This window comes from Oncorhynchus nerka, linkage group LG24, assembly GCF_034236695.1.
Source record: "Oncorhynchus nerka isolate Pitt River linkage group LG24, Oner_Uvic_2.0, whole genome shotgun sequence".
Lineage (NCBI taxonomy): Eukaryota > Metazoa > Chordata > Actinopteri > Salmoniformes > Salmonidae > Oncorhynchus > Oncorhynchus nerka.
Genome location: NC_088419.1, coordinates 68,362,590 through 68,390,453, shown reverse-complemented (window position 1 = coordinate 68,390,453; position 27,864 = coordinate 68,362,590). Strand labels below are relative to the sequence as shown.

The 27,864-nt window shown below is 44.6% G+C and overlaps 1 protein-coding gene across 4 annotated transcripts; it reads right to left on the bottom strand.

The window, feature by feature from the left end:
• LOC115108494 (dynamin-2-like) lies at window positions 1-27,846 on the bottom strand. 4 transcript variants are annotated; one of them, XM_029632891.2, is made up of 23 exons: window positions 27,543-27,846; window positions 27,035-27,277; window positions 18,215-18,288; window positions 17,713-17,862; window positions 17,519-17,598; window positions 17,297-17,420; window positions 17,030-17,128; window positions 16,433-16,593; window positions 16,193-16,335; window positions 15,915-16,050; window positions 15,756-15,823; window positions 15,505-15,643; window positions 15,346-15,432; window positions 15,188-15,258; window positions 15,016-15,067; window positions 14,769-14,795; window positions 13,449-13,562; window positions 6,201-6,310; window positions 3,883-3,994; window positions 2,263-2,427; window positions 1,824-2,062; window positions 1,539-1,733; window positions 1-578 (listed from the first exon to the last, which is right to left on the bottom strand). In XM_029632891.2, exons 2-23 carry the CDS (start codon window positions 27,247-27,249, stop codon window positions 539-541), a joined length of 2,601 nt encoding a protein of 866 aa, XP_029488751.1. In that variant the 5' UTR covers window positions 27,250-27,277; window positions 27,543-27,846; the 3' UTR covers window positions 1-538. The 4 variants fall into 4 exon arrangements, with proteins under 4 accessions (XP_029488751.1, XP_029488752.1, XP_029488753.1 ...); XM_029632892.2 differs by having other exon boundaries at window positions 15,526-15,643; XM_029632893.2 differs by lacking the exon at window positions 14,769-14,795.
• Between the last annotated feature and the right edge of the window lie 18 nt (window positions 27,847-27,864).

The following is a 27,864-nucleotide window of genomic DNA, read 5'->3' as shown; positions in this document are numbered from 1 at the left end:
GAGGGAAGGAAGGAGAGGAAGAGGGGAGGGACGGAAGGAAGGAGAAAGAGGGGAGGGACGGAAGGAAGGAGAAAGAGGGGAGGGACGGAAGGAAGGAGAAAGAGGGGAGGGACGGAAGGAAGGAGAAAGAGGGGAGGGACGGAAGGAAAGAGGGGAAGGAGAGCCAGCACACTATTACAGATTAGACAGCTCATTGACAAGTTCTGGATAAGAGTCTCCAGCAAAATGGTAGATTGATATGAGTTTAGAATGGGTAGAAATGATCAATATGGCAATGGATTCAACTTGCCCTCTAATAGACTAGTAGAAATAGTCACCACATTGATTACACCTATCCAATCATTTCAGATCTTTGCAAGTGTCTGGGAGGTAGGGGATAGGAGAAGTGCCTCAGGGTTGTGGGATATGGGTGCATTTGGGATTTGGAAAATAAGTTTTAAAAAAGCATTACAAAAAAAGTAGTAATATAATCCATCTGATTGACAGACTGTATGTTGTAGTTGTCCTATAAGAGGCATTGTTGTGTTGTGGGGAGGGGTCAGTGCAATGGTTTTGTGGGGACAGCTGGGGGGTGCCTCCTGGAAAGGGACAGAGAAGAGAGACCATTACTGAACTAGCCTGTGCCCCAACAACCAAATGTTCAGCGTGACTGCCGCTTTTGGACGTTAACAAGGCGACACTCCATCTTAACTCCTCCTCCACATTTACTGGATTGGTTGAACAGTACAGAAGAGAACCTCCCAACATTTTTTTTATTACATTTTTTTCCATCAAGACCAGTATGTAGGGGGATCTTGTTTCAGGCATTTCTACGCCTACTACAGGACACACACGACAGTACATACATCATACACATGTAGTACGTATTTAAAGTATTAGAGTACTCTACAATTCATACAAAGTTTTTATTTTAGTATTCAAATAAAATAATACACTATAGATCTCCTAAAGCAAACAGTGTGCCCTCAGGAGGAAAGTCCTGTTGAGAAATCAGTGAGCATTCCTGCTAGTGCTGACCAGGAAAGATCCCTGTGGAGACAAAGGAATCTTTTGGTGTGTGTGTGTGTGTGTACTGGTAGAGTGTTCCTGTGATGTGAAATAGGAGAAAAGGGCTTGTAATTTTCCTGGGATAGAGGTAGAGAAAAAGAGAGGGAGAGTTATGGAGTGAGTTTAGGGAGGGGCTTGAGAGGGATGATGGGTGAGGCCCAAAATAACTGTGGAGAGGAAATGAGGCAGAAAGAAAAGGAGCCGGGCCAAAAGCAGGGGAGGAATGAGTGCAGGGAAGAAGTGGAGGAGAGGGGAGAGAGATATTGCATGCGGAAAAATGGAAAGCAGTAAAACAAATCCATGCCAAGAGAAGTGAAGTTGTGAGAGAGAACGAATGTATACTGGGGTTGATGGGAAAGAGATGAGAAACACATTTTACAGCTGACCCCCATCCAGTTCAAATAACCTCTGCAGCCCAATGTTTGGCTCTGCACGCGCAGAGAATTCCAACAAATAGCTAATGAATAAAATAACATCATCACCATGGTTACCTGGGTACATTAGGGGGGGGTCTGATGAGTCCGGTGGGTGGAGACTGGGTGGTATCAGCGTGATTGCTGATTGGTCCATGGGGTGCGGCGCGGGAGGGGACTGGTGGGGCCATGGGGGCGGGGCCTCTGGTGGAGGGCAAGGCTCTAGGAGCAGCGGCTATACGCTTAGAAGCTATAGCTGTAGGACTGGGAGACCTGGAGGAGAATGGGGTTAGAGTTATGGTGTGCGCGTGCGTGCGTGTGTGTGCATGCATTCATATGTACACGCGTGCGTGTGTGTGTTACCTGCAGCTGGTCCCAGGGGCTCCATGCAGCCAGGAGGAGTCGACAGGAGGAGGTAGAGGAGTAGAGGAGGTGGAGGTAGAGATGTCTCCTATGATGGCCAGAGCCTCTTTCAGGGCAGAGTGAGTCCTCAGCACCTCCTCTCTCCTCTGCTCCTGTTCTGGAGACTCATCCATCAACACACACTTCTCTGCTAGAGAGTAGAGCTGCACCAGGAGATCACTACCAATATACAACTTCACCTGGGGAGGAGAGAGGGATGGAGGCACCACACAAAGCCATGGTTGTCTAAACATGTTTGTATATCTGTATCACAACCGTTGTGTCATATGTTGTACAACCTGAGAGTGTACTAGTCTTATAGATCAGATTGCTAGGATAACAATGTGGTTCTGTCCAGGTGTTATGAGATGTGATAAAGATGGTCTGGAACGCCTCTTACGTTATTGATCATGAGGTGCATGATAGTCTTGGGCATGAGGTCTCTGATGGCTTTGTAAACGATGTTCATGTAGGAGTCCACCAGGTTCCGTATGGTCTCTACCTGACGCTCCAACTGAGGGTCCATAGAGAAACTATCACTAGAACCACTACACTCCCCATCAACCTGGTAAGAGGGAGAGGGAGGGATGGATGGTTGGAGAGAGGGGGATGGTGAGAGGGAGGGAAAAGAGTGGGGGAGAGAGGTGGCTGTTAGTGGTGTAATTTGTCATGGCTGCTGTAAGGTACAGTATATTGCATTGGCAACATGGAAAGTTCCTTAACCTAACAAAGCTTTTTTGAATTGAATTGATGAACAAAAATGAGTGGGAGAAGAGAAAAGACAGGGAGATGATGGAAAGGAGACAAGGGGAAGGGGTTAGAGAAGAGAGAAGGGGCAAGGAGACAAGGGGAGGGGGTTAGAGAAGAGAGAAGGGGAAAGGAGACAAGGGGAGGGGGTTAGAGAAGAGAGAAGGGCAAGGAGACAAGGGGAGGGGTTAGAGAAGAGAGAAGGGGAAAGGAAACAAGGGGAGGGGGTTAGAGAAGAGAGAAGGGGCAAGGAGACAAGGGAGGGGGTTAGAGAAGAGAGAAGGGGAAAGGAGACAAGGGAGGGGGTTAGAGAAGAGAGAAGGGGCAAGGAGACAAGGGGAGGGGGTTAGAGAAGGGGCAAGGAGACAAGGGGAGGGGGTTAGAGAAGGGGAAAGGAGACAAGGGGAGGGGGTTAGAGAAGAGAGAAGGGGAAAGGAGACAAGGGGAGGGGGTTAGAGAAGAGAGAAGGGGAAAGGAGACAAGGGGGGGGTTAGAGAAAAGATAAGGGGAAAGGAGACAAGGGGAGGGGGTTAGAGAAGGGGCAAGGAGACAAGGGGAGGGGGTTAGAGAAGAGAGAAGGGGAAAGGAGACAAGGGGAGGGGGTTAGAGAAGAGAGAAGGGGCAAGGAGACAAGGGGAGGGGGGTTAGAGAAGGGGCAAGGAGACAAGGGGAGGGGGTTAGAGAAGGGGCAAGGAGACAAGGGGAGGGGGTTAGAGAAGAGGGAGGGGAAAGGAGACAAGGGGAGGGGGTTAGAGAAGAGAGAAGGGGAAAGGAGACAAGGGGAGGGGGTTAGAGAAGAGAGAAGGGGAAAGGAGACAAGGGGAAGGGGGGAGGGGGTTAGAGAAGGGGGGGAAAGGAGACAAGGGGAAGGGGTTAGAGAAGGGGAAAGGAGACAAGGGGAGGGATTAGAGAAGGGGCAAGGAGGGGAGGGGGTTAGAGAAGGGGAAAGGAGACAAGGGAAGGGGAGTAGTGCTGATTATAAACAGATCTGCCATTTCTCTGAGTCTACACACACACACACAATGACATCACAGCCCAGGAATGCTGCTATGAGCAGCCAACAACAGGAGGGGAGAGCTTGTAGAGGGAACAAGATAGGAGAGAGGAGGGGCAGGGTAGCCAGGCAGAGGACATTTAGGGCAGGTGTAGGATATTGTCAGGGTGAAAAGTTAGGGGTCAGGGTAACAATATTCAGTTACTTTATAGATCATGGTTTATGGTTAGAGGTTAAGGGTCAGATTTAGAGGTCAGGGGATATGACTAGGGTACTCACAGTGACTTTCTCAGGATAGACTCCGGCCCTCAGCAGAGAAGCCTTCCAGCTGTCTTGCTCCTCCTGAGAGCTACACGCCAGCTCCAGGAACCTGTAGTCCTTATACACATTCCTACAATAACATTACATACGGTCAGCTACGTCATCAAACTACATTTTCCCAGCCAGCAGCTTAAAAACACCTATACCCCGCTCCAGGTTCCTATAGTTCTTATATACAGTACCAGTCAAATTTTGTACTCACCTACTCATTCAAGAGCTTTTCTTTATTTGTACTATTTTCTACACTGTAGAATTATAGTGAAGACATCAAAAACTATGAAATAACATATGGAATCATGTAGTAACCAAAAAAGTGTTAAACAATTCTAAATATATTTTATATTTGAGATTATTCAAAGTAGCCACCCTTTGCATTGATGACAGCTTTGCACACTCTTGGCATTCTCTCAACCAGCTTCATGAGGTAGTCACCTGGAAGGCATTTCAATTAACAGGTGTGCCTTGTTAAGTTAATTTGTGGAATTTCTTTCCTTCTTAATGCTTTTGAACCAATCAGTTGTGTTGTGACAAGGTGGGGGGGGTATACAGAAGATATCCCTATTTGGTAAAAGACCAAGTCTAAAGTATGGTAAGAACAGATTGAATAAGCAATGAGAAACAACAGTCCATCATTACTTTGCGACATGCAGAAAATTTCACGAACTTTGAAAGTTTCTTCAAAACTGGCTTTCATGAGGACCACCGCAGGAAAGGAAGACCCAGAGTTACCTCTGCTGCAGAGGATACGGTCATTACAGTTACCAGCCTCAGAAATTGCAGCCAAAATAAATGCTTCACAGAGTTCAAGTAACAGACACATCAACGTCAGCTGTTGAGGAGAGACTGCGGGCATCAGGCCTTCATGGTCGAATTGCTGCAAACAAACCACTACTAAAGAACACCAATAAGAAGAAGAGACTTGCTATAGAGAAAAATAAAGAAAAACCCTTGAATGAGTAGGTGTGTCCAATCTTTTTGACTGGTACTCTACGTTCTAACAATTATAACAGATACAGTCAAATAGTCACCTTCCTTTCCAGGTTTGAGGTTGCATTCCATATGCATACACATGACTACAACATAGGTCTCACACAGGGCATGCTATGAGTGCTGGAACACACCTATTCACACACAATGAATCTTTCGCTCTCTCATCTCCCCTGTTCTACTCCCCCCCCCCCCCCCCCCCTCAGTCAGGGAGACGCCGCTGCGTCTGACAGTGGCAGGAATCTGGAGCTGTCTAAAGCCCATCTGTTAAAACACACACACATCTGTTAAATATTCTATTGATCACTCTGTTGTTCATTTCCTTTTGTTTCTCCCTCTCTCGTGTTTTCTAAGCTGCCGATGTTGGTGGTGTGTGTGTGTGTATTTGTCTGTCTCCAAACGAAGGCTGAGTGTTATGGAGAGCAGCCTCACCACATACAGTATCCCATGACATCTCAAGTGTCTGTATGCTAGGCTGGTTGATCCCTTGATGGTAGACCAGATGCTGCTGGAGATATTGCTGGTCAGATGGCCAGAAGGGGGCTCTCTCACTTCCACTCACTAACTCACTCAATGCGTTACAATGGCTGGATTGTAACCAGTTCCCAAATCCCACTTTTTCCTCTCCTTTTTCCTCGCTCAGTTCCGCTGTGTCCAGGGAGTTTTTCTCCTCTTCTCTCCTCTTGAGGAATTTTAGCATCTTTCTCCCTTTACCCTTCCACACTCTCTCTCCCCCTGCCTTCAGATCAGGGACTTTCCTGAGGTTCTGATAAATGTCAGACAGACATACAGAGCACCGGCATCAGCACTCTGGACACAAAAGCACACACACACACACACACACACACACACAGACAGAGAAGGGGGAACAGGGGGTGCAGTAGGACACGCTTTGACACATTCCTGGCTGATCGCTCCCTCTCCTCCACTCCACTCTCACCCCACCCAGCCCTCTTTCTCTTTTCTTTCCCTCCTTCTTGTGGTGATCTGAGAAATAGTTTCCTAACAAGAACAGCCTCGTCTCTGGTCCAGAACTCTGACATTGAATAGCTGCTTAATGAGCCTGCCCTTGGTATACTATGGTCCACACACCCTACCCAGCCAGGTCCAACCCAGCTCAGCCCTAGCCTGCTCAGTCCAGTAACCCACTGCTTCTCTCTGTCATTGAGGAAGTCACAAAGTTAGGGTGTCAAAGTCCTGAACCTCACCCTCCATCTCTTTCAGATATGTCTGTCATAACCTTGTCTCATAAAACACCACTTTAACCACACACACACACACACACACACCTCTGTTCGGTGTTGAAGATGGCGTAGGCATGTTTACTGGACATGAAGCTCTTCTCCACGTCTCTCAGCTTCAGGTTGTCCAATGGTAACATGTACTTCTTCTCTTTCTCCTGGGCAGGGATGGAAGGAGAGAGACAGGGGGAGGGATGGAGGGGGAGAGACGAGGGAGGGATGGAGGCAGGGAGACGGAGGGAGGGATGGAGAGAGAGAGATGTGATGGAGAGAGGATAGAAGAAGGGTTAATTCATTGATAGGTCTACTGTTCTGGTCAAAGCAGAAACAGCATGCAGAGAAAATATGCTCTATTATAAACTGGATGGTTCGAGCCCCATTGGCTGACAGCTGTGGTATATCAATCTATTTTTACTGCTGTAATTACGTTGGTAACCGGTTTATAATATCAATAAGGCACCTCAGGGGTTTGTAGTATATGGCCAATATACCACGGGCTGTGTCCAGGCAAGTGGTGGAAAAAGTCATTTTGTCATACTTGAGTAAAAGTAAAGATACCTTCATAGAAAATGACTCAAGTAAAACTGAATGTCACCCAGTAAAATATTTGGTTTTAAATATACAATACGTATTTGGTATTAAGTATCAAGGTAAATGGAATTGCTAAAATATACTTAAGTATCAAAAGTAAAATAAATCATTTCAAATCACTTATAGTAAGCAAACCAGATGGCACAATTTTCTTGTTATTTTTTTATTGACTGTTAGCCAGGGGCACACTCCAACTCAGACAACATTTTCAAACGAAGCATTTGTGTTTAGTGAATCCGCCAGATCAGAGGCAGTGGGGATGACGAGGGATGTTCTCTTGATAAGTGTGTGAATTGGACCATTTTCCTGTCAAAATGTAACGAGTACTTTTGGGTGTCAGAGAAAATGTATGGAGTAAAAATTACATTATTTTCTTTCGGAATGTAGTGAAGTAAAAGTTGGCAAAAACATAAATAGTAAAGTAAAGAGACCCTCAAAAACTACGTTAGTACTTTAAAGTACTTTTACACCACTGGTCCAGGCACTCTGCTTTGTGCTTAAGAACAGCCCTTAGCCGTGGTATATTGGCCATATACCACCCCCCGGGCCTTATTGCTTAAGTATAGCATGGAGGGAGGTGTCTTATTGGTTTGTTAACATTCTTCTCTATGGTGGAAACAGCAGAGAAACAGAGCTAGCTAGGATACATAAAGGGACTGGACTACTCTACATTAAATAGTGGAAAATAATGGAGTGAGTGAGAGAAAAAAGAGAGAATAAAACAGGGAAGGAAAAGTGAGTGAGAGATGAGGAGGAAAGAGAACAAGATAGGGAGGGAAAGAAGCCATCCTACATGTGACAGTCATTGCTCAAAGTGAAGCTCTAAAACACAACATCTCTCCATCCCCCTCTTCTCCACCCTTCTCCCCTCGCTCTTCTCCACCCTTCTCCCCTCGCTCTTCTCCACCCTTCTCCCCTCGCTCTTCTCCACCCTTCTCCCCTCGCTCTTCTCCACCCTTCTCCCCTCGCTCTTCTCCACATTTCTCCCCTCGCTCTTCTCCACATTTCTCCCCTCGCTCTTCTCCACCCTTCTCCCCTCGCTCTTCTCCACCCTTCTCCCCTCGTTCTTATCCACCCTTCTCCCCTCGCTCTTCTCCACCCTTCTCCTCCCCTCTCGCTTATCCTCTCCTCCACTCTACTCCCCCTTCCAGAGGGGCTATTCTCAGGAAACCGCTACAGTAAAAAGTGGAGAAGGAGGATGGTTGGAGAGAAGGGGGAAGATGGAGAAAGAGAAAGGAAAGGGAGAGATGGAGAAAGGGATGAAGATATGGCCTAAAAAGGAGCGCCCCATTGGCCAGGAAAGGTGAAGATGAAAAAAAAAGACTGAAAGGTGTAGGTCTGTCTCACACACGCCAGTGTGTGTGTGTTGGTCTCTCCTGAACCCTGCAACTCTTCCTTCATTCCACTCTATTTTTTACAGAGGGGCCCACTTCCTGTTAGAAAGGCAGAAAAAAAATATAGAGAGAGAGAGGCTGGCGCTCCGACAGACGACAGACATCTGGTACCGCTTGAGAAAGAGAGAGAGAGAGAGAGAAACTGCAGACCACTCCAAAGTTGATTCCCAAGGGTCCCAACAACCCATATATGGCGCCTCAGTCCCTCCCTTCTTCCATCCCTTTCCCCCCTTTTTTCGTTATGCCTTCACTAAGTGCACTGGCAGATCCCCAGTGGTGAGAGTGAATGTGCCACGTCGAGGCTGGATACTCGTTCGCAGCCCCTAACATCCCCGGCACACACTGGACCGGGCCTGGACGCGACCAGAACAGGACCCAGACCAATACAAGAGGACAGCCAGTGTGTGTGTGACCCTTCACTCAGGACGAGAAAGGAGAGGAGACATTGAGAATCTTTTAACCAGTTTGTCAATGAAACCTTTGGATGGGTGAAAAACAAGATAAAAGAAAGGAATGAGAGAAGATAAAACGGAGAGAGAGGAGATATGAAGAATCTTTCTACTCCTCCAACACTTCAGAGATGAAAAGCAAAGAGAAAGGAACAGAGAGAAAGAAATAGAAGGAGAGAAGAGGGAAAGGAGAGAGTGAGTCCTGTTCCGTCATCCCAGTGTTCAGACTACCTGTTCAGGGTCTTACTGGTGTACAGTAGTCTGCACATTGGTTAGACTGGGCAAGGAATGGCTTCCACCACTCTCTCTCAAAACACACACACACGAGCATATACACACACACACATACATGCACATTCACACTGGGACTAGATGTATGAGTTGGTCTTTGCTGGTTTGTCTGTTTGTGTTTCGAAAGCCTAGAGGCCTGTTATATTTGTAAGTAAGCGGTCAGTATGATAGTGTGTGTGTGTGTGTGTGTGTGTGTGTGTGTGTGTGTGTGTGTGTGTGTGTGTGTGTGTGTATGTGTCAGGCTGCTCATGGTGGATCATATATCAAAGATGCTCTATCTGAAACTGGGTCTCTCTGCAGACCGACTGTGTGATATAGCAAGCAGACCGGACACAGACAGACACCCTACTGTGCTGTGGTAAAAGGCTGCAGGTGAGTCTGTAGATTATAATGGTTGGATGCTGTATGGGAATGTGTATGTACAGTGTAATGTGAGTGTATGTGAATGTGTATGTACAGTGTAATGTGAGTGTATGGGAATGTGTATGTACAGTGTAATGTGAGTGTATGGGAATGTGTATGTACAGTGTAATGTGAGTGTATGGGAATGTGTATGTACAGTGTAATGTGAGTGTATGGGAATGTGTATGTACAGTGTAATGTGAGTGTATGGGAATGTGTATGTACAGTGTAATGTGAGTGTATGGGAATGTGTATGTACAGTGTAATGTGAGTGTATGGGAATGTGTATGTACAGTGTAATGTGAGTGTATGGGAATGTGTATGTACAGTGTAATGTGAGTGTATGGGTGCTGTATGTGTATGTACAGTGTAATGTGAGTGTATGGGTGCTGTATGGGAATGTGTATAAGGTGAGTATGGGCGCAGGTCGTCTGGGAAGGAGGAATGTCTGTCTGTTTAATGTTATATAGAAATTATACACCGTTTAGTGTGTGGAGATTAGTGTGTATACATTGTTTAGATTAAACGTATGGAGGGTATCTATACTTGAGAGAGTGTGAGCAGCAAATATGGGAGGGAGTTTGTGTGTGACTGGGTACAGCATGTGTGTTTATGTAAGGAAAATAAGTAACGGTGACCACACTGTCGTGAGACATGATTGAATGAGCTGAAGAAAATGTAAGAGATCATAAGGGAGAGTGAGAGAGAAAGTGTGTCTGAAGTCTGGTGGTCTGGCTAGGTGATCTGGATGTGTGGAAGAGTTGTGAGTGGGAGTCTGAGGGGGAGAAGGGGGACATGGAAGGGGGGGAGAACAGAGAGGAGGGGGGGTTGAAGTGAAGAAGCGGCCATGTGGGATTTCTCTAGCTAGATGTTGGAAGCTAAGCGGGTGTTTGGACTAAACCTTGAGTTCTCCAGCCAGGAATGTGTACAGGCCCAAAGAGACTGCCAATCAGAGAGAGGGAGGGAGAAAGGGAAAGGGAAAAGGAGAGAGACCCAGCAAGAGGGGGAATAGGAGGGAGAGAGCAGGAAAGAGAAGGACAGATGGAGGGAATCAGAGAAGAAGGGCCAGAGAAAGAAAGAAAAAGAGAGGAAAAAGGGAGAGATAGGAATGGGGAAAGAAAAAGAGAACATTTTGGGGAGGTGGAGAAAGTGGGTTCAAATAGAGGAGACTTTACGAGAGAGAAGCTTGGCCTGGGCCTGACTCGAGGAGTGTGTCTGAGGCCTACAGTGGTGTTGGGGCAGCATGCTGATGTAGCTGTGATAGTAAGGATCATTTATTACAGTGGACATCCCCCTCACTGAGACAAACACACATACTGTAGGTGCATGGAGAGAGTACAGGGCTCCAACAGTAGTCAACCCTGTTGCCCTTTAAATAAGAGTTATGATTACTATTTCACCATAGATTATTACCCCTTTCCCAGCATACCTGGAACTACACTGAAGTACAGTCTGTGTAGTACAGTCTAATATTGTAATGTGTAATATAAGGCAGAGCACTAGAACCTCCTGTACCAGCCAGGCTAGTAGTAGTTCTCCTATCAGTAGTGTTGTCAGAGACACTGCTGTTAGAAGAGACTGTGTTATTTAGATCATTGTTGCCATTATACCCCTGTGAAAGGAACGTGATGAGTGACAATAAATGAATGATTAAGGAGATGTGTGTGTTGGTTTGGCTTGGGGCAGCTCCAGCTGTGTCAGAGTGAACTGCTCCAAATGCCTCAACCCCCTAGAGGAGGAAGAGGGGGAGCAGGGGAAGAGTGGGGCTTAGTTGAAGTAGTATTGGACCAGCTCTGTACTTACATGTGTTCATTTGAGTTACCTAAGTTACAGGCCAGCCCATCACAAAGCACACTAACACACATAAAATCAAATCAAATCAAATCCACCAACAAACACAGTCTGTGGACCTCATGAGCGAGCAGTGCTGTGCTAGGCTGAGAGAGTGTGTTGTGGTGTGTCTGCCTGTCTACACTTGCTGTGCAGACCTTCCTATCCTGTACAGCAGGCACAGACAGGCAGACAGATGGCAGCCCCGCTGACCCACGGACAAACCACATCGCACCTACAGCTTGATGGACAGCTCCCAGAGCCAATCCTAGCCAGTATACCCCAGACTTCCTGCTTGATGATGATGGTGAACCCTAGCTGCCCATGTCTTTCCTACATTCCCTGTATGACACTCTCCCTTCCCCTACTGCAGAAGACAGTAGTAGTTGGAGTTATTTTGTAGCTAACAGAAATGTATGTGTAATAAATGTGTGTGTGTTGGTCTGGGGTGCTCAGGTGTGTATTTTGTCCAGCCTCTACTATAGGGCTGGGAATCGCGAGGAACCTCATAAGATATTATTACAATAGTTAGGTGCCGATACGGTATTGCGATTCTCATGGTTCTGTATGTATTGCGATTCGATACTGTGATTTTATTATGATTCGATGTTCCAAACATATTGCTCACAGTACCTTCAGAAAGTATTCATACCCATTGACTTATTTCACATTGTTGTGTTACAGCCGGAATTCAAACTTGATTAAATATGTTTTTTTTTCTCTCACCCATCTACACACAATACCCCACAATGACAAAGTGAAAACATGTTTTTAGAATTTTTGGCAAATTAAATACAGAAATATCTAATTTATATAAGTATTCAACCCCCTGAATCAATACATGTTAGAATCATCTTTGGCAGCGATTGCAGCTGTGAGTCTTTCTGGGTAAGTCTCTATGAACTTTTCACACCTGGATTGTACAATATTTGCACATTATTTTTTTTAAATTCTTCAAGCTATGTCAAGTTGGTTGTTGATTGTTGCTAGACAGCCATTTAAGTCTTGCCATAGATTTTCAAGACAATTTAAGTCAAAACTGTAACAAGGACACTCAGCAACATTCAATGTTGTCTTATTAAACGACTCCAGCGTATATTTGGCCTTGTGCTTCAGGTTATTGTACTTCTGAAAAGGTCCTTGCCGATGACAAGCATACCCATAACATGATTCAGCCACCACCATGCTTGAAAATATAAAGAGTAGTACTCAGTGATGTGTTGTGTTGGATTTGCCCCCAACATAACACTTTGTATTCAGGACATATAGTTCATATCTTTGCCACATTTATTTTGCATTTTTACTTTAGTGCCTAATTGCAAACAGGATGCATGTTTTGGATTATTTTTTATTCTATTCAGGCTTCCTTTTTTTCACTGTCATTTAGGTTAGTATTGTGGAATAACTACAATGTTGTTGAATAATCCTTAGCTTTTTCCAATCACTGCCATTAAACTCCAACTCCTCATGGTGAAATCCCTTTACGGTTTCCTTCCTCTCCGGCAACAGAGTTAGGAAGGATGTCTGTATCTTTGCAGTGACTGGGTGTATTGATACACTATCCAAAGTGTAATTAATAACTTCACCATGCTCAAAGGGTTATTCAATGTCTGTTTTTTTTTCTTTATCCATCTACCAATAGGTTTCCTTCTTTGTGAGACATTGGAAAACCCTCCCTGGACTTGTGGTTGAATTTGTGTTTGAAATTCACTGCTCGACTGAGGGATCTTACAAATAATTGTATGTGTGGGGTACAGAGATCAGGTAAATCATGTTAAACCCTATTATTGCACACAGAGTGAGTCCATGCAACTTATTATGTTATTTAGGCTTGAAATAACAAGACATTTCAGCTTTTTATTTTGAAATAATTTGTACACATTTCTAAAACATAATTCCACTTTGACATTATGAGGTATTGTGTGTTTATCAGTGACACAAAATCTAAATGTTATCAATTTTAAAGTCAGGCTTTGACACAACAAAGTGTAAAAAGTCAAGGGGTGTGAATACTTTCTGAAGGAACTGTATGTCTACTGCAGAGGGACAAGAGAGCCATGAGAACTAGTTTTGATCAGTCATAGAAATTAGTGTTGAAAAATAAATTGGCTCCCTATTTAAAAAGAAGATGGACAACCACCTATGAAGGAAAAATACTGGAGTTTTTTGGTACAAGTACAGCCAACTAGTGAATAATATTGCGATATCGTCAAAAATAATATCCCGATATGTAACTGTCTCGACCCCCCCATCACTACTCTACTAGTAAGCATCAATAGTAAAGCTTTAGCAGCTTCAGTCGTCTCATCATCAGACCAGATCAGTGACTCTGTGCTCACCTCATCATCCTTGAACCAGGACAGGCTCTCAGCGGTCAGGACGAACCAGTACTCCTTCGCACCGCCCTTGATGATACTGATGTTGTTGACGGTCAGCCAGCCCTTACGGATGACCTGTGAAGAGATCTGAGGTCAGGGGTGATGTCAGGGGAGGGACTGAGAAGAGGTTCAATTGGGAGGGATTAAAAGGATAGTTCACTCAGATTACAAAGTTACCTCATCTCATGGGTACAAAAGACAGTAGGCTATGAAGCCCTTACAGTATGTCAGCTAGCTAAGATCTGGGATTGTACTGTATGTCTACTTAGATACAGCCCAGCATTAGAATTGTTCAGGTAAAACAAGTGTGTGATGAGTCCTGTTAGCATGTTGTAAATAGAAGAGTCAATATGTGGTCTGGGTGAACTATCCCTCTGAGCTGGGAGGTTTAGAGAGAGAGAGGCAGGTGCTGTGGAGCTTAGCTTGAGAACGAGGGAGATGGTGGGATGATGTATCTTACATATGGGTCACAGTGTAGGAGAGAGCAGATATACTCCATGCTACATGCATACACAGAGATCCGTATACATGCACATAGATTGAGAGAGTAATGCGTGCACAGAGGATCAGCTGTTGAGACAGAGGATCAGTTAGAACATTCAAATGTCCCCTCACCCAGTCAATACATCACTAGTGGTCATTTCTGCCAAGTCCTTTACCACATTTCTCTGACCAATACAAAGCTACACAAAGAGTATGAGGTTAATAAACATTAGAAATGATAAAGACATTGACGGTACGCTATAGTAAAATAATACCAAGAAATAGTCCCAGAGAAAAAAACTGTTGAAGAACTGTGGGAGAGAGAAACTGTGAGCTCAGTGATGAGACTGAGTGAGAGAGCAGTGAAGAGGACAGGAAGGAAGAAAAAGAGCTGACGGCTAAAAGCCCACCGATTTGGACAGAGGATGAAAGAGAGGAGGAAGTGAGAGAAAGGGGGATGAGGCAGTGACACACATACACAAAAACTGATGTAGCTGTCCCTAGTGTTTGTGTTTAGTGAGTGACCAGACAGCTGCACTTGGATCTGAGAAACCCGAGCCAAGTTTACAACTCAGCGCCATTTTGTGCTGCTCACACACACAGAGAGAGAGAGGAGCAGGCAGAGGGAGTAGGGCCAGAGTGCAGTCTGTGGAAAGATGGTGGAAAAGAGAGCAGTGGAGCTGTGGGTTAGAGAGGTTGGTGAACAGGAGACAACCAGTGAGAGGTACAAACAGTGTCTCAGTAGGAGGCAGCCATGAGTCAGCAGTGAGGGCCTTACAGAGACTGGACTACTCATACTATTAGACTGGAGACTGGTTGCACACCCTGTAACAGGAGAGAGGAGAGAACAGGGAGGTTAGAATGGAGCAGACACTGTGTGCCCAGGCAGGTTCACCTGCTCTTCCTACATACAGTAAACCTCCACATCAGCTGCCATTCCAGATGTACATTTGTTAACTTCTCATAACACACGTATTAGCATCAGAGAATAAAACCTAAGACATTTATTACCTGAGATACAGTAACTAAGCTATGTGAAACTCACCTGGTTTCCTGCAATGCTCTTCTTATTAGTCTGAGCGCTCCTCTGCTGCGCACTGGGACACACACACACACACACAGTCACTCTCCCATCAGACAATTTTTCCTCATTTAATCATCATCATGTCCAACCCACATATGATGATGACCAGAAAACATAGACAGGGAGAACTCACTTAGCGAAGCCAATGAAGTCCTCATGGTTAGTGTTGATGTAGGCCACCTGTACATCGATTAGCAGCAGGACCTGTACAGAGAACACACACACACCGTCTCTATATTTTATGGTGTGTGTGTGTGTGTGTGTGTGTGTGTGTGTGAGAGAGAGAGAGACCTGTTCTTTAGCTCGACTCTCTCTGTCCCGGATGTTTGTGGTAACGATTCTCTCCGTCTCCTCTCGCAGTCTTGGATAGGAGCCCAACTAGAGACAAGAAATAACAAGAGATATGATGGTGTTACTGTCACACACACACACACACACAGCAGTAGTTACCTTGGTGGTGCATTGGCGTACAGTGTTGATCAGCTCCTGGATGACCATGTCCACACATTTAATACAGGGACCCTTCAGCTTGATTATCTGTCTCCTCACTATGGCCTCAAACGCCTGGTCAGGAGTAAACAAACCTGTCCTAGATACAGAGAGCCAGACAGACACAGAGACAGAAATAGGAGTGGTGAAATAGGAGTGGTGACAGAGACCATTGAGCCCAACAAAGCATGTATCCCCTCTGACACACACACCTGATGCCGTGGATGTTCTTGATGGCATAGCTGATCTCCCGCCGCAGTTCCCTCTCATCAAATTCCATCTGAAGATACAAACACGCACACACCCAAGGTAAGACATGACACACACTGAGCGAAAGCTGGTGAGACACACACACACACCCCAAGGCTGACCTTGACCAGTTCGAAGGGGAAGCGTTCGTGGAATATGCGGTTGATCTTGGCTCCTCCTGACAGTTCTATAGTGTCCACCTGGTCTCCTGAGCCCTCAATACGCTTCTCAAAGTCGGCTGCAAACTGCTGCATCAGCCTGCACACACATCAATAGAGCGTTGTGTATTATGTTAGTTGTTTGTGTGTGTGTGTGTGTGTGTGTGTGTGTGTGTGTGTATGTGTGTGTGTGTGTGTGTGTGTGTGTGTGTGTGTGTGTGTGTGTGTGTGTGTGTACTAACAGTAGTAGGGCCTTTGTCTTGCGTGCTGGGTCGTCAGCTCTGTAGTGTTTGTACTCCTCAGCCTCTTTATCCAGCGCTAGGAGCTGGCTCTGGAGACAACTGCGGAACACTGGCAGACAGTCTCGGATGTGATTGGTCAGTTGCTGTAGAGAGAGTTAGAGACACACACACAAACAATAAAGAAAAAGCTGATTTGAACAGTTATCTGGTCAAAACGTATCAGTGTATGTTCTTGTGTACCTGGTTCAGGACCCTCTGTAGGTAGGGGGTACCCATGCTGTCAGCCATGTGTCTGTATGCAGGGTGAGACAGGAAGAACTTCCTCTCTGCAGCCAGAGCTGCCTTAATGTCCTTTCTCCCATCAATGTCCTTCTGACTACGATTCACCACCCCGATATAACCTGGAGAGGAGAGAGTAAGCTGTCTCCATGCATTACACATCACTACATCTGTGGATGCAGGATTCAGAAGGTCATCTGAGTTCAGCAGGCCAGGAGGTTCAAGGCAGTTCAACTCTAATCTCTCAACTGTAACAGCAGTACTAACAGTAGGCTCCATGTATAATGTATTACCTGAAGGATCAAGCATGACCCTGCACCTGGCACAGCTTTACCCAGCCAGCCAGCCAGCCTAGACCCTGACCCCCCCTCCTACACACACACACTCCCAGGGCAGGCTGGCACTGATTGTAATACTGTAACTCAACCCGTGAGCTCAGCATGGCAGGAGGACATCAAGCCTCCATTTCAACACTTACCTCAGCCTGGTCACGGGTGATGTTATGGGAACATTATTGGAACATTATGGGGAACATTATGGTAATAAAAGCCCATGTACCTCTGCGTAGTGGCAGTAACCTGTTCTCCAGTATGTGCCGGGCATCCGTTCCCTCGTCCATCAGATCCAACTTAGTGATCACCCCTATGGTCCGCAGGCCTGGTGGAAAACAATGAAGAAGAAAGTCAAACAGTACCCATGTTATATTCACTTCCAATGTACTGAATATTTTCACCATTGAAAAAAGAATGAAGAAAGAATGCTATATCTATGATTTGGACTATGTGAAAATGTGCTGGGGGAGATGTTCTGTCCTTCTGGTCTCACCCTGAGGGTCCACATCCTTGGCCAGTTTGAGAGCGTCAGAGTTGGCCAGGTCCATGTTAGCTGGAGTCACAGCCAAGACCAGACAGTTGTCTTTACAGATAAACTGCATGATCATGTCCCTCACCTGGGGAACAAATACAACACAACTGTATTTATGAAAGAAGAAGAAGGGTGGGAGAAATTGTCTTATAATATTAGTTGAATTGTACTGATGTGTCTGACCTGGTACTCTATATCAGCCGGCTGGTCTCCTACAGGCACTTTGGTAATGCCAGGCAGATCCACCAGTGTCAGGTTCAACACTGAGGACAAACAGACACACATATTTATGCATTGAAGCATCCGGTTTAGGTTGAGATGCAGGGTGTGTTACCATGTGGGGAGTGTGTAAGAGTAGTACACTGTGGTGTGTGTACCGTGAGGGGAATAAACTCGTAGGCTGATGGGGACAGGAGAGACGCCCTTATTGGTTCCAGTGAGTCTCACTGTCTCTGCTTCGATCTCCTGGCGAACTTCCTGAAAGTCTGAAAACATCTTCCCCTTACAGTGGAGAAACTCTGCATACTCTACAGAGATAGAGGGGTGGGAGAGAGAGAGATGCAGGGGATCAATGCCCATTTCACACAGACATCAAATATACATATATTATACCAATCGTCTTCGGACACATACGTCAGGCGTCAGATATCTAGTCTAGTTGTAATATATGACATCATTGCTGTATCTGCACTACACAGATAACAAACCCTGGAGCTTAGGGGAACAGAGCAGTACCATGTGCCTCCTAGTTGTGTACAATTAACAGCGTTCCATAATTGTCCCTGAAGACAGACAGACAGGGAGTCACATATACACAGAGTGACAGAAGTGTAATGTGATGTATCCTACATCACGTGTGTGTGTGTGTGTGTGTGTTACCTGTGCTGGCAGAGATGAGCTGGAGGACCAAGGGTCTGCGGGTGACAATGCCAGAACCCCGGGGGAGGAAGTCCCTGAGAGGAAGAGAAATGGGAGGAATAGAAGAGTCAGGAGATGAAAGACTGACCCCCTCAGGCATCTGTCTCACTGCCAAACAACAGATACACACTGTGTATTAGCTCTATAGAGGAGGCTCCACTCGGAGGCACAATGCCAGGGCAGTCAGAGGCTCAGAGCCAATGCACACTTGGCCAAGTCGAGCCAGCACATTTTATCAGAGTCTGAAATACTAGACCGGCTCTCTCTACCTCACCATCTTTACTACTACAACACTTATTTGTGGAGGGCTTACATACCGGTATAGGTTTTTCCAGTGCAGGCAGGGGCATGTTCATTTATGTGTGATGACTAGGACACAGCTAGTGGAGGTTTGTTTTACTTTTAAAAGATAAGAGAAAGATTATATCAAGCACAACATTGGAACCTGAAGCATCTCTAAAGTATTACAATAGCTCTACATACAATAGCTCTACATCTCAATGTCAAAACAAGCCCCCACTCAGGCTACAGTATCAAGTACAAAGCAATAATGGGTGGAAAACACGATGACGTATTTATTGTCTTTCATTCCAACTTCAGAGTGCCACCTTTTTCCTGTTGTCCCGTTTTGTATTTATTTTACAGAATCCTATCTCCATTTATAATTCAGCTGTGACAACACAACATCCCTGGAGAGGAAGGACTGACACTCAGGGCAGGAGATACAGCTGTATTCAGCCTTCAGACATGAAGTCAGTGAGTCAGAGACAGAAAACACTGATAAAGGGGACACATTCTGCCAAGGAGACGCTTCAGTGTTGTTGTTAGCCTGTTACTGTGGGCGTGTGTCTGTGTGTCGTACGGCAGCAGAGAGAGTTCTCACCAGGTCAACAGCTCTCCTCCAGTTGATAGGAAATGAAGTAGAGGCTGCGTCATGCCTGTCTGAAAGAGGTCCTGCTTATATGTCAGTCAGTAAGGAGGAGACATCAAGCATCAGCACACAGAGAGAGGGAAGAAAGGAACACAATGCCCTCTTCAGTTCAGCTCTGTTAGCTCAATGACTGACTGCACGTGCTCTAAGGCATACTCTGTCCCCTGACCTCTCTCTGATTCCAGTCCTTCAGCACAGACCCAGTCCTCAGCAGGGAGCCTGCTAGATAAGCCACCAAGTGCTGGACACTGTCACACAGCCATCACTCTCACACAGCCATATCAGGCATCCAGTAACCACTTCACTCTCAAATGCCAACATTGGCGGTTAATGCTGTTTAAATAAAAAAATATATACACTACCGTTCAAAAGTTTGGGGTCACTTAGAAATGTCCTTGTTTTTGAAAGAAACGCACATTTTTTTGTCCATTAAAATAACATCAAATTGATCAGAAATACAGTGTAGACATTGTTAATGTTGTAAATGACTATTGTAGCTGGAAACGGCTGACTTTTTATGGAATATCTACATAGGCGTACAGAGGCCCATTATCAGCAACCATCACTCCTGTGTTCCAATGGCACGTTGTGTTAGCTAATCCAAGTTTATCGTTTTAAAAGGCTAATTGATCATTAGAAAACCCTTTTGCAATTATGTTAGCACAGCTGAAAACTGTTGTTCTGATAAAGAAGCAGTAAAAAATGGCCTTCTTTAGACTAGTTGTGTATCTGGAGCAACAAAGCCTCCTTCACTCACACCGTCAAACATACCCTCGTAAAACTGACTATCCTACCGATCCTCGACTTCGGCGATGTCATCTACAAAATAGCTTCCAATACTCTACTCAGCAAACTGGATGCAGTCTATCACAGTGCCATCCGTTTTATCACCAAAGCCCCTTATACCATCCACCACTGCGACCTGTATGCTCTAGTCAGCTGGCCCTCACTACATATTCGTCGCCAGGCTCCAGGTCATCTATAAGTCTATGCTAGGTAAAGCTCTGCCTTATCTTAGCTCACTGGTCACGATAACAACACCCACCTGTAGCACTCGCTCCAGCAGGTATATCTCACTGGTCATCCCCAAAGCCAACACCCCCTTTGGCCGCCTTTCCTTCCAGTTCTCTGCTGCCAACGACTGGAACGAATTGCAAAAATCGCTGAAGCTGGGGACTTATATTTCCCTCACTAACTTTAAACATCAGCTATCTGAGCAGCTAACCGATCGCTGCAGCTGTATATAGCCCATCTGTAAATAACCCACCCAATCTACCTACCCCATCCCCATATTGTTTTTATTTACTTTTCTGCTCTTTTGCACACCAGTACTTCTATTTGCACATCACCATCTGCTCATCTATCACTCCAGTGTTAATTTGCTAAATTGTAATGACTTTGCTACTATGGCCTATTTATTGCCTTACCTCCTCACGCCATTTGCACACACTGTATTTTCATTTTTTCCTATTGTGTTATTGACTGTACGCTTGTTTATTCCATGTGTAACTCTGTGTTGTTGTTTGTGTCGCACTACTTTGCTTTATCTTGGCCAGGTCGCAGTTGTAAATGAGAACTTGTTCGACTAGCTTACCTGGTTAAATAAAGGTGAAATTAAAAAAATGTAAAAATAAAATCAGCATTTGTGGGTTCGATTACAGGCTCAAAATGGCTAGAAACAAAGAACATTCTTCTGAAACTCGTCAGTCTATTCCATGCGAGAAATTGCCAAGAAACTGAAGATCTCGTACAACGCTGTGTACTACTCCCTTGACAGAACAGCGCAAACTGGCTCTAACCAGAAAAGAAAGAGGAGTGGGAGGCCCCGGTGCACAACTGAGCAAGAGGACAAGTACATTAGAGTGTCTAGTTTGAGAAACAGACGCCTCACAAGTCCTCAACTGGCAGCTTCATTAAATAGTACCCGCAAAACACCAGTCTCAACATCAACAGTGAAGAGGCGACTCCGGGATGCTGGCCTTCTAGGCAGAGTTTCAAAGAAAAAGCCATATACCTCAGGTCTGGCTAATAAAAAAAAAGATTAAGATGGACAAAAGAACACAGACACTGGACAGAGGAACTCTGCCTAGAAGGCCAGCATTCCGGAGTCACCTCTTCACTGTTGACGTTGAGACTGGTGTCCCCAAACTTTTGAACAGTAGTGTATATACAGTGGCAAGAAAAATTATGTGAACCCTTCGGTAATATCTCAATTTCTGCATAAATTGGTCATAAGATTTGATCAGATCTTCATCTAGGTCACAACAATAGACAAACACAGTCTGCTGAAACGAATAAACACAAACAATGAATCGTTTTCATGTCTGTTTTGAACACACCGTGTAAACATTCACAGTGCAGGGTGGGAAAAGTATGTGAACCCTTGGATTTAATAACTGGTTGACCCTCCTTTGGCAGCAATAACCTCAACCAAACATTTTCTGTAGTTGCGGATCAGACCTGCACAACGGTCAGGAGAAATTTTGGACCATTCCTCTTTACAAAACTTCAGCAATATTCAGGAATATTCATGGGATGTCTGGTGTAAACTGCTCTCTTGAGGTCATGCCACAGCATCTCAATCGAGTTGAGATCAGGACTCTGACTGGGCCAATCCAGAAGGCGTATTTTCTTCTGTTGAAGCCATTCTGTTGTTGATTTACATCTGTGTTTTGGGTCGTTGCCCTATTGCATCACCCAACATCTTTTGAGCTTCAATTGGCAGACAGATAGCCTAACATTCTCCTGCAAAATGTCTTGATAAACTTGGGAATTCATTGTTCCGTCGATGATAGCAAGCTGTCCAGGCCCTGAGGCAGCAAAGCAACACCAAACCATGATTCTCCCTCCACCATACTTTACAGTTGGGATGAGGTTGAGATGTTGGTGTGCTGTGCCTTTTTTCTCCACATATAGTGTTGTGTGTTCCTTCCAAACAACTCAACTGTAGTTTCATCTGTCTACAGAATATTTTGCCAGTAGCTCTGTGGAACACCCAGGTGCACTTTTGCAAACGTCAGATGCGCAGCAATGTTTTTTTGGACTGCGGTGGCTTCTTCCGTGCATTCTTGTTTAGTGTTTTATGTATCGCAGACTCGTCAACAGACATGTTAGCATATTTCAGAGATTTCTGTAAGTCTTTAGCTGGCACTCTAGGATTCTTCTTAACCTTATTGAGCATTCTGCGCTGTGCACTTGCAGCCATCTTTGCAGGATGGCCACTCCTAGGGAGAGTAGCAACAGTGCTGAACTTTCTCCATTTATAGACTATTTGTCTTACCATGGACTGATGAACATCAAGGCTTTTAGAGATTATTTTGTAACCCTTTCCAGCCGTATGCAAGTGAACAATTCTTAATCTTGGATCTTCTGAGATCTCTTTTGTTCGAGGCATAGTTCACATCAGGCAATGCTTCTTGTGAATAGCAAACTCACATTTTGTGAGTGTTTTTTTATAGGGCAAGGCAGCTCTAACCAACATCTCCAATCTCCAAGCTGACTCCTGACTACAATTAGCTTTTGAAGAAGTCATTTGCATAGGGGTTCACATACTTTTTCCAACCTACACTGTGAATGTTTAAATGATGTATTCAATATAGAAAAGAAAAACACAATAATTTGTGTTATTAGTTTAAGCACACTATGTTTGTCTGTTGTGAAGATCAGATCAAATTTGATGACCAATTTATGCAGAAATCCAGGTAATTCCAAAGGGTTCACATACTTTTTCTTGCTACTGTATATTTAACAATGCAAGTCAGTTAAGAACAAATTCTTATTAATAATAACGGCCTACACCGGCCGACTCTTTTCTCTGTATATATCAATGATGTTACTTTGCTTGCGGGCGATTCCCTGATCCACCTCTACGCAGACGACACCATTCTGTATACTTCTGGCCCTTCCTTGGACACTGTGCTATCTAACCTCCAAACGAGCTTCAATGCCATACAACACTCCTTCCGTGGCCTCCAACTGCTCTTAAACGCTAGTAAAAACCAAATGCATGCTTTTCAACCGTTCGCTGCCTGCACCTGCACGCCCGACTAGCATCACCACCCTGGATGGTTCCGACCTAGAATATGTGGACATCTATAAGTACCTAGGTGTCTGGCTAGACTGTAAACTCTCCTTCCAGACTCATATCAAACATCTCCAATCCAAAATCAAATCTAGAGTCGGCTTTCTATTTCGCAACAAAGCCTCCTTCACTCACGCCGCCAAACTTACCCTAGTAAAACTGACTATCCTACCGATCCTCGACTTTGGCGATGTCATCTACAAAATAGCTTCCAATACTCTACTCAGCAAACTAGGTGCAGTTTATCACAGTGCCATCCGTTTTGTTACTAAAGCACCTTATACCACCCACCACTGCGACATGTATGCTCTAGTCAGCTGGCCCTCGCTACATTTTCGTCGCCAGACCCACTGGCTCCGGGTCATCTACAAGTCCATGCTAGGTAAAGCTCCGCCTTATGTCAGTTCACTGGTCACGATGGAAACACCCACCCGTAGCACGCGCTCCAGCAGGTGTATCTCACTGATGATCCCTAAAGCCAACACCTCATTTGGCCGCCTTTCCTTCCAGTTCTCTGCTGCCTGTGACTGGAACGAATTGCAAAAATCGCTGAAGTTGGAGACTTTTATTTCCCTCACCAACTTTAAACATCTTCTATCTGAGCAGCTAACCGATCGCTGCAGCTGTACATAGTCCATCTGTAAATAGCCCACCCAATTTACCTACCTCATCCCCATACTGTTTTTATTTATTTACTTTTCTGCTCTTTTGCACACCAGTATCTCTACTTGCACATGATCATCTGATCATTTATCACTCCAGTGTTAATCTGCTAAATTGTAATTATTTGCTCCTATGGCCTATTTATTGCCTACCTCCTCATGCCTTTTGCACACAATGTATATAGACTATTTTTTTTCTACTGTTTATTGACTTGTTTATTGTTTACTCCATGTGTAACTCTGTTGTTGTCTGTTCACACTGCTACGCTTTATCTTGGCCAGGTCGCAGTTGTAAATGAGAACTTGTTCTCAACTAGCCTACCTGGTTAAATAAAGGTGAAATAAAAATCAAATAAATAAAAACCCGGAAAACGCTGGGCCAATTGTGTGCCGCCCTATGGGACTCCCAATCACAGCCAGTTGTGTTACAGCCTGGATTCGAACCAGGGTGTCTGTAGTGACGCCTCGAGCACTGAGATGCAGTGCCTTAGAGCCCAAAGATTTAAGATTAGGCAGGACACTTTTTTTTTATGAGCATGGGCTTTTGTTACAGGATATTAGATGACTGTCATTCATATTCCACTCACCCAGTTCAATGTAACAGTGATAGGTTTAGGCTACTACATGATACTCACATTTTCCCTATAACCATCATGAGGTTGCTACAATCATTATTCCAAACAGTTGCAAACAAGAGTTTCAATTGGACAAATTCAGGTTTATCCCGATTTCGTTACGTTTAAGAAACGTTTTTCAACAGAATCGGCGGAATGAATACACAATTCACTTTTATTGCAGCCACATACAAACAGCATCATCACTTTGTTCGTTGTATAATTCCTTCTTGCATCTACGCACTCTCCTCCTCTCACATTTTCCCTTCGTTTGCGAACTTCTGTGCACAACACATGTCTGTGACCAGGCGAAAAACATTTCTTAAAGCCAAACCGCTACACACAGCTTACATCGTTGTCAACCATATTTGCGAACGTCATAGTCAACATGGCGACTAGTACTAAAGCGTTAGTAAACCCACTACAATCATGCAGTACAGTGTACAGGAAACAGAGTATGTGAGCGGAGCGAGATTCCAGAAGGCTGGAGCGGCGGCCTTCTCGCCCACTCCAATTTCGATCTAGTAGCGCTCACTTCACGAGCTCAGGGCAAGCATGGCCCAGCATGCCTTTGTAGTCTACTTGTGTGCTCCTATAGCCCCTTGCTTTAGCTACTGTCATGGAGTTCACTAAATCTTTTCAGAAAGAAACTGATAGAACACACAGGTGCTAAATCAAGGTGAATTACAAAGATGAGGACCAAGAGCAAGAGAGGGAGTGCTGTGATGTAGTGTCCACCACTAAAGAATCATTGTGGGACCTGAAAATACACTTATCCCGAAAGGCCTGATAGTGTACTTACTACGTGCACATGCTAAAAGCAAAGTATTTTATTTTAAATCAGATCTCTTAAACAATGTTATTTTGTTCTATTATCTATACAATATGCCATAGTTGATTTTGGCCCAATAGGACTGGCATATTCCTACGTTCAAGGAGCTTTCCGTTTTGATTGGGTTATTTTGCCTAGAAACCTTTAGGCCTGCCTATATAAAAAAAATAAAAAAATTAAACTCTGCATCTCTGCCCAGCCTGGTAAGAGTGGTCTAAAGGGTGTTTAGGATCCCCAGTGGCTCTGCAAGTGCGGAGAGAATATTCTCCGCTGTTGGCCTGCTCTCCAGGCACCATCGCACGAGCCTGAATCCACTGGACTGGTGTTTCTAAAAATGAATTAAAAAGGCACTTTCGTTTAATTTGTATTTAATTCTAAGTAAGTCACAGCCTATATGCGCAATTTATAGACTATAATGATTTAATACAACGAAATATTGTTTAAATGCTGAGCGCTTTATGCCCCTACCAGTCTATTGTGTCGCACTTGTAAATGCTTCACAATGTATTTCTTTATAAGCTATAGCCTTGAAATAATAGAAATAATATAGACTAAATCATTCATTTTCGTTTCTTCTTAGGCTCCCTGTCCGGCTCCTGACCTATTTAGAGTGTTTATATGCTGTTTAATATGACATGTAGTCTATTTGAAATGTGTACTTCTTACAGTCACCTTTTCATGTTTATTCAAATACTTTTCATTCAAATCCATATGCTTTGGTTTCAATACTTCAAAACCAAATGGTAGGTCCAGGTAGTCACAACAATAGATGGCTGTTGGTTAAATTGGGATTTTTATGAATGGAGCGAATTTGGAGTGCCAGTTTTTTTCCTCTGAGAGCAGAGCGGTTTTCAGTGGAGCGTTGGAAAGGACATGGAGCACCGGAGCCGTGCACAATCACTGCTCCATGAGAAATGAGCGGGATTTCCAACTGCCCTCACATGCTCTGACAGCAAGTAGGTTAGCAGTTACACTGGTGGAGACTGCTGTTGCTGCTACTGCAGACCTTCATTGCAAAACAGTGTTTTAATCAGTTATTTTGTGATGTGAAAATATTTAGTATAGTTTAATCTAAAAAGGATAACTTAATCTTTCACGTTTTTTATTTTTATGAAATTCACTGAGTAGGATGATCCTCCCCTTCCTCCTCTGAGCCCCCACTTCATGCCAACCATACTGAGAAAGAAAAGGAGATCATCTTATTGTCTCCTCTCTCCATCTGCTATGATCTGAAAACACTTGTTTACACATCATGCCTATTGTCACACAACTTAACTCATTTGTAACAATGGAGAAGGATCAGCTGCTTCAAACACAACTACCCTTGGCAGAGGGTTTAGTAAACAACCCATGCTAGCGCTCACTGAATATGAGAGGGTGTCTGTCTGCAGTGTGCATTCATTTGGAGAGGTCAACTGTTAGGAACCATGAGAAGACTGGATGTCATAAGGTGAAAGCACCAATTTGTAAGTCGCTCAAGAGCGTCTGCTGACTTAAATGTAAATGTAAATGTAATGAATCTCTACCAAACTCAAAACAGCCAGCATCTGAATAACCCATTATTGAATAACATCATGAATGGTTTCCTGCACATGAATGGTTCTGGTGCATTAGCTGATGTCTTATTGTTGATGATCACTAGCTAAGTCTGACTCCCATACCTGCCCACAAAGTTCTCCAGGACAGAGCTCTTGCCTGCGCTCTGACCGCCAACGACCGCTATCTGCGGCAGGTCTAGGTTGCAGCTCTGGCCAATGGTGCTGAAGGCGTCCTGGAGCCTATTCACCAAGGGGATCAGCTCCTCCATCCCCCGGTTGCCCATGGCGACAGTGCCCGTCCGACTGTCAACCACCTGAATTTGTACAGACAACACCATCCGGACCGAACTTTCTGGTTCGGTTAACCTGGGAAGAATGACATAATTGTGGACAAGCAAATTTGCCAAATTTACACGAATACATTTAAGCATTCAAAAATAATGTTATTTGGGATATTTTGAGCTGACAACAACCAGTGAGCAAGCTATTGTAGCTATCGCAGGGCTAAACAACTTCAAGTGAGTGCTGGCCCTGGTTGATATTTATTGAATCGGCATGCCACTAAAACAAATAGTAAGTTTGCATATGTATACATTATTTCTAGTTTTTTATCTAGCGGCTATCTGGATACCTGGTAGTCGGTCTAAAAATCCGTTCTCTCTCTTGTCTTGCTGTTAACGTTAGCAATGGTACTGTCAAATCCAACTTGGCACCGCCGTGGTCCGGACACCCTGTGCGAGAAAGCCTAACCCAAACTTAAGTTACACCCTGTGTTTAATATTTACTTCCTGTTGGAAAAGACGATCCCAAAAAGTCAAAGAGAGAATCGTGTAGGTAACATTTCCTCCGGTGGACTTTGAATCTGATTCGACACGGTTAAGCCAGTGAAACAACTCGATGACAATTTGATCAATTTGACAGTTAACGGGTCTCTCTCTGCGCATGCGTACAAA

Coding starts and splice junctions, on each gene's coding strand:
- LOC115108494 (XM_029632891.2), bottom strand. CDS start 27,249: ATGGTGTTGTCTGTACAAATTCAGGTGGTTGACAGTCGGACGGGCACT. Junction 17,599..17,712: donor ACGAGTTTATTCCCCTCACG/GTACACACACCA, acceptor GTTTGTCCTCAG/TGTTGAACCTGACACTGGTG. Junction 579..1,538: donor CCCCCCCCTAATGTACCCAG/GTAACCATGGTG, acceptor GTCCCTTTCCAG/GAGGCACCCCCCAGCTGTCC.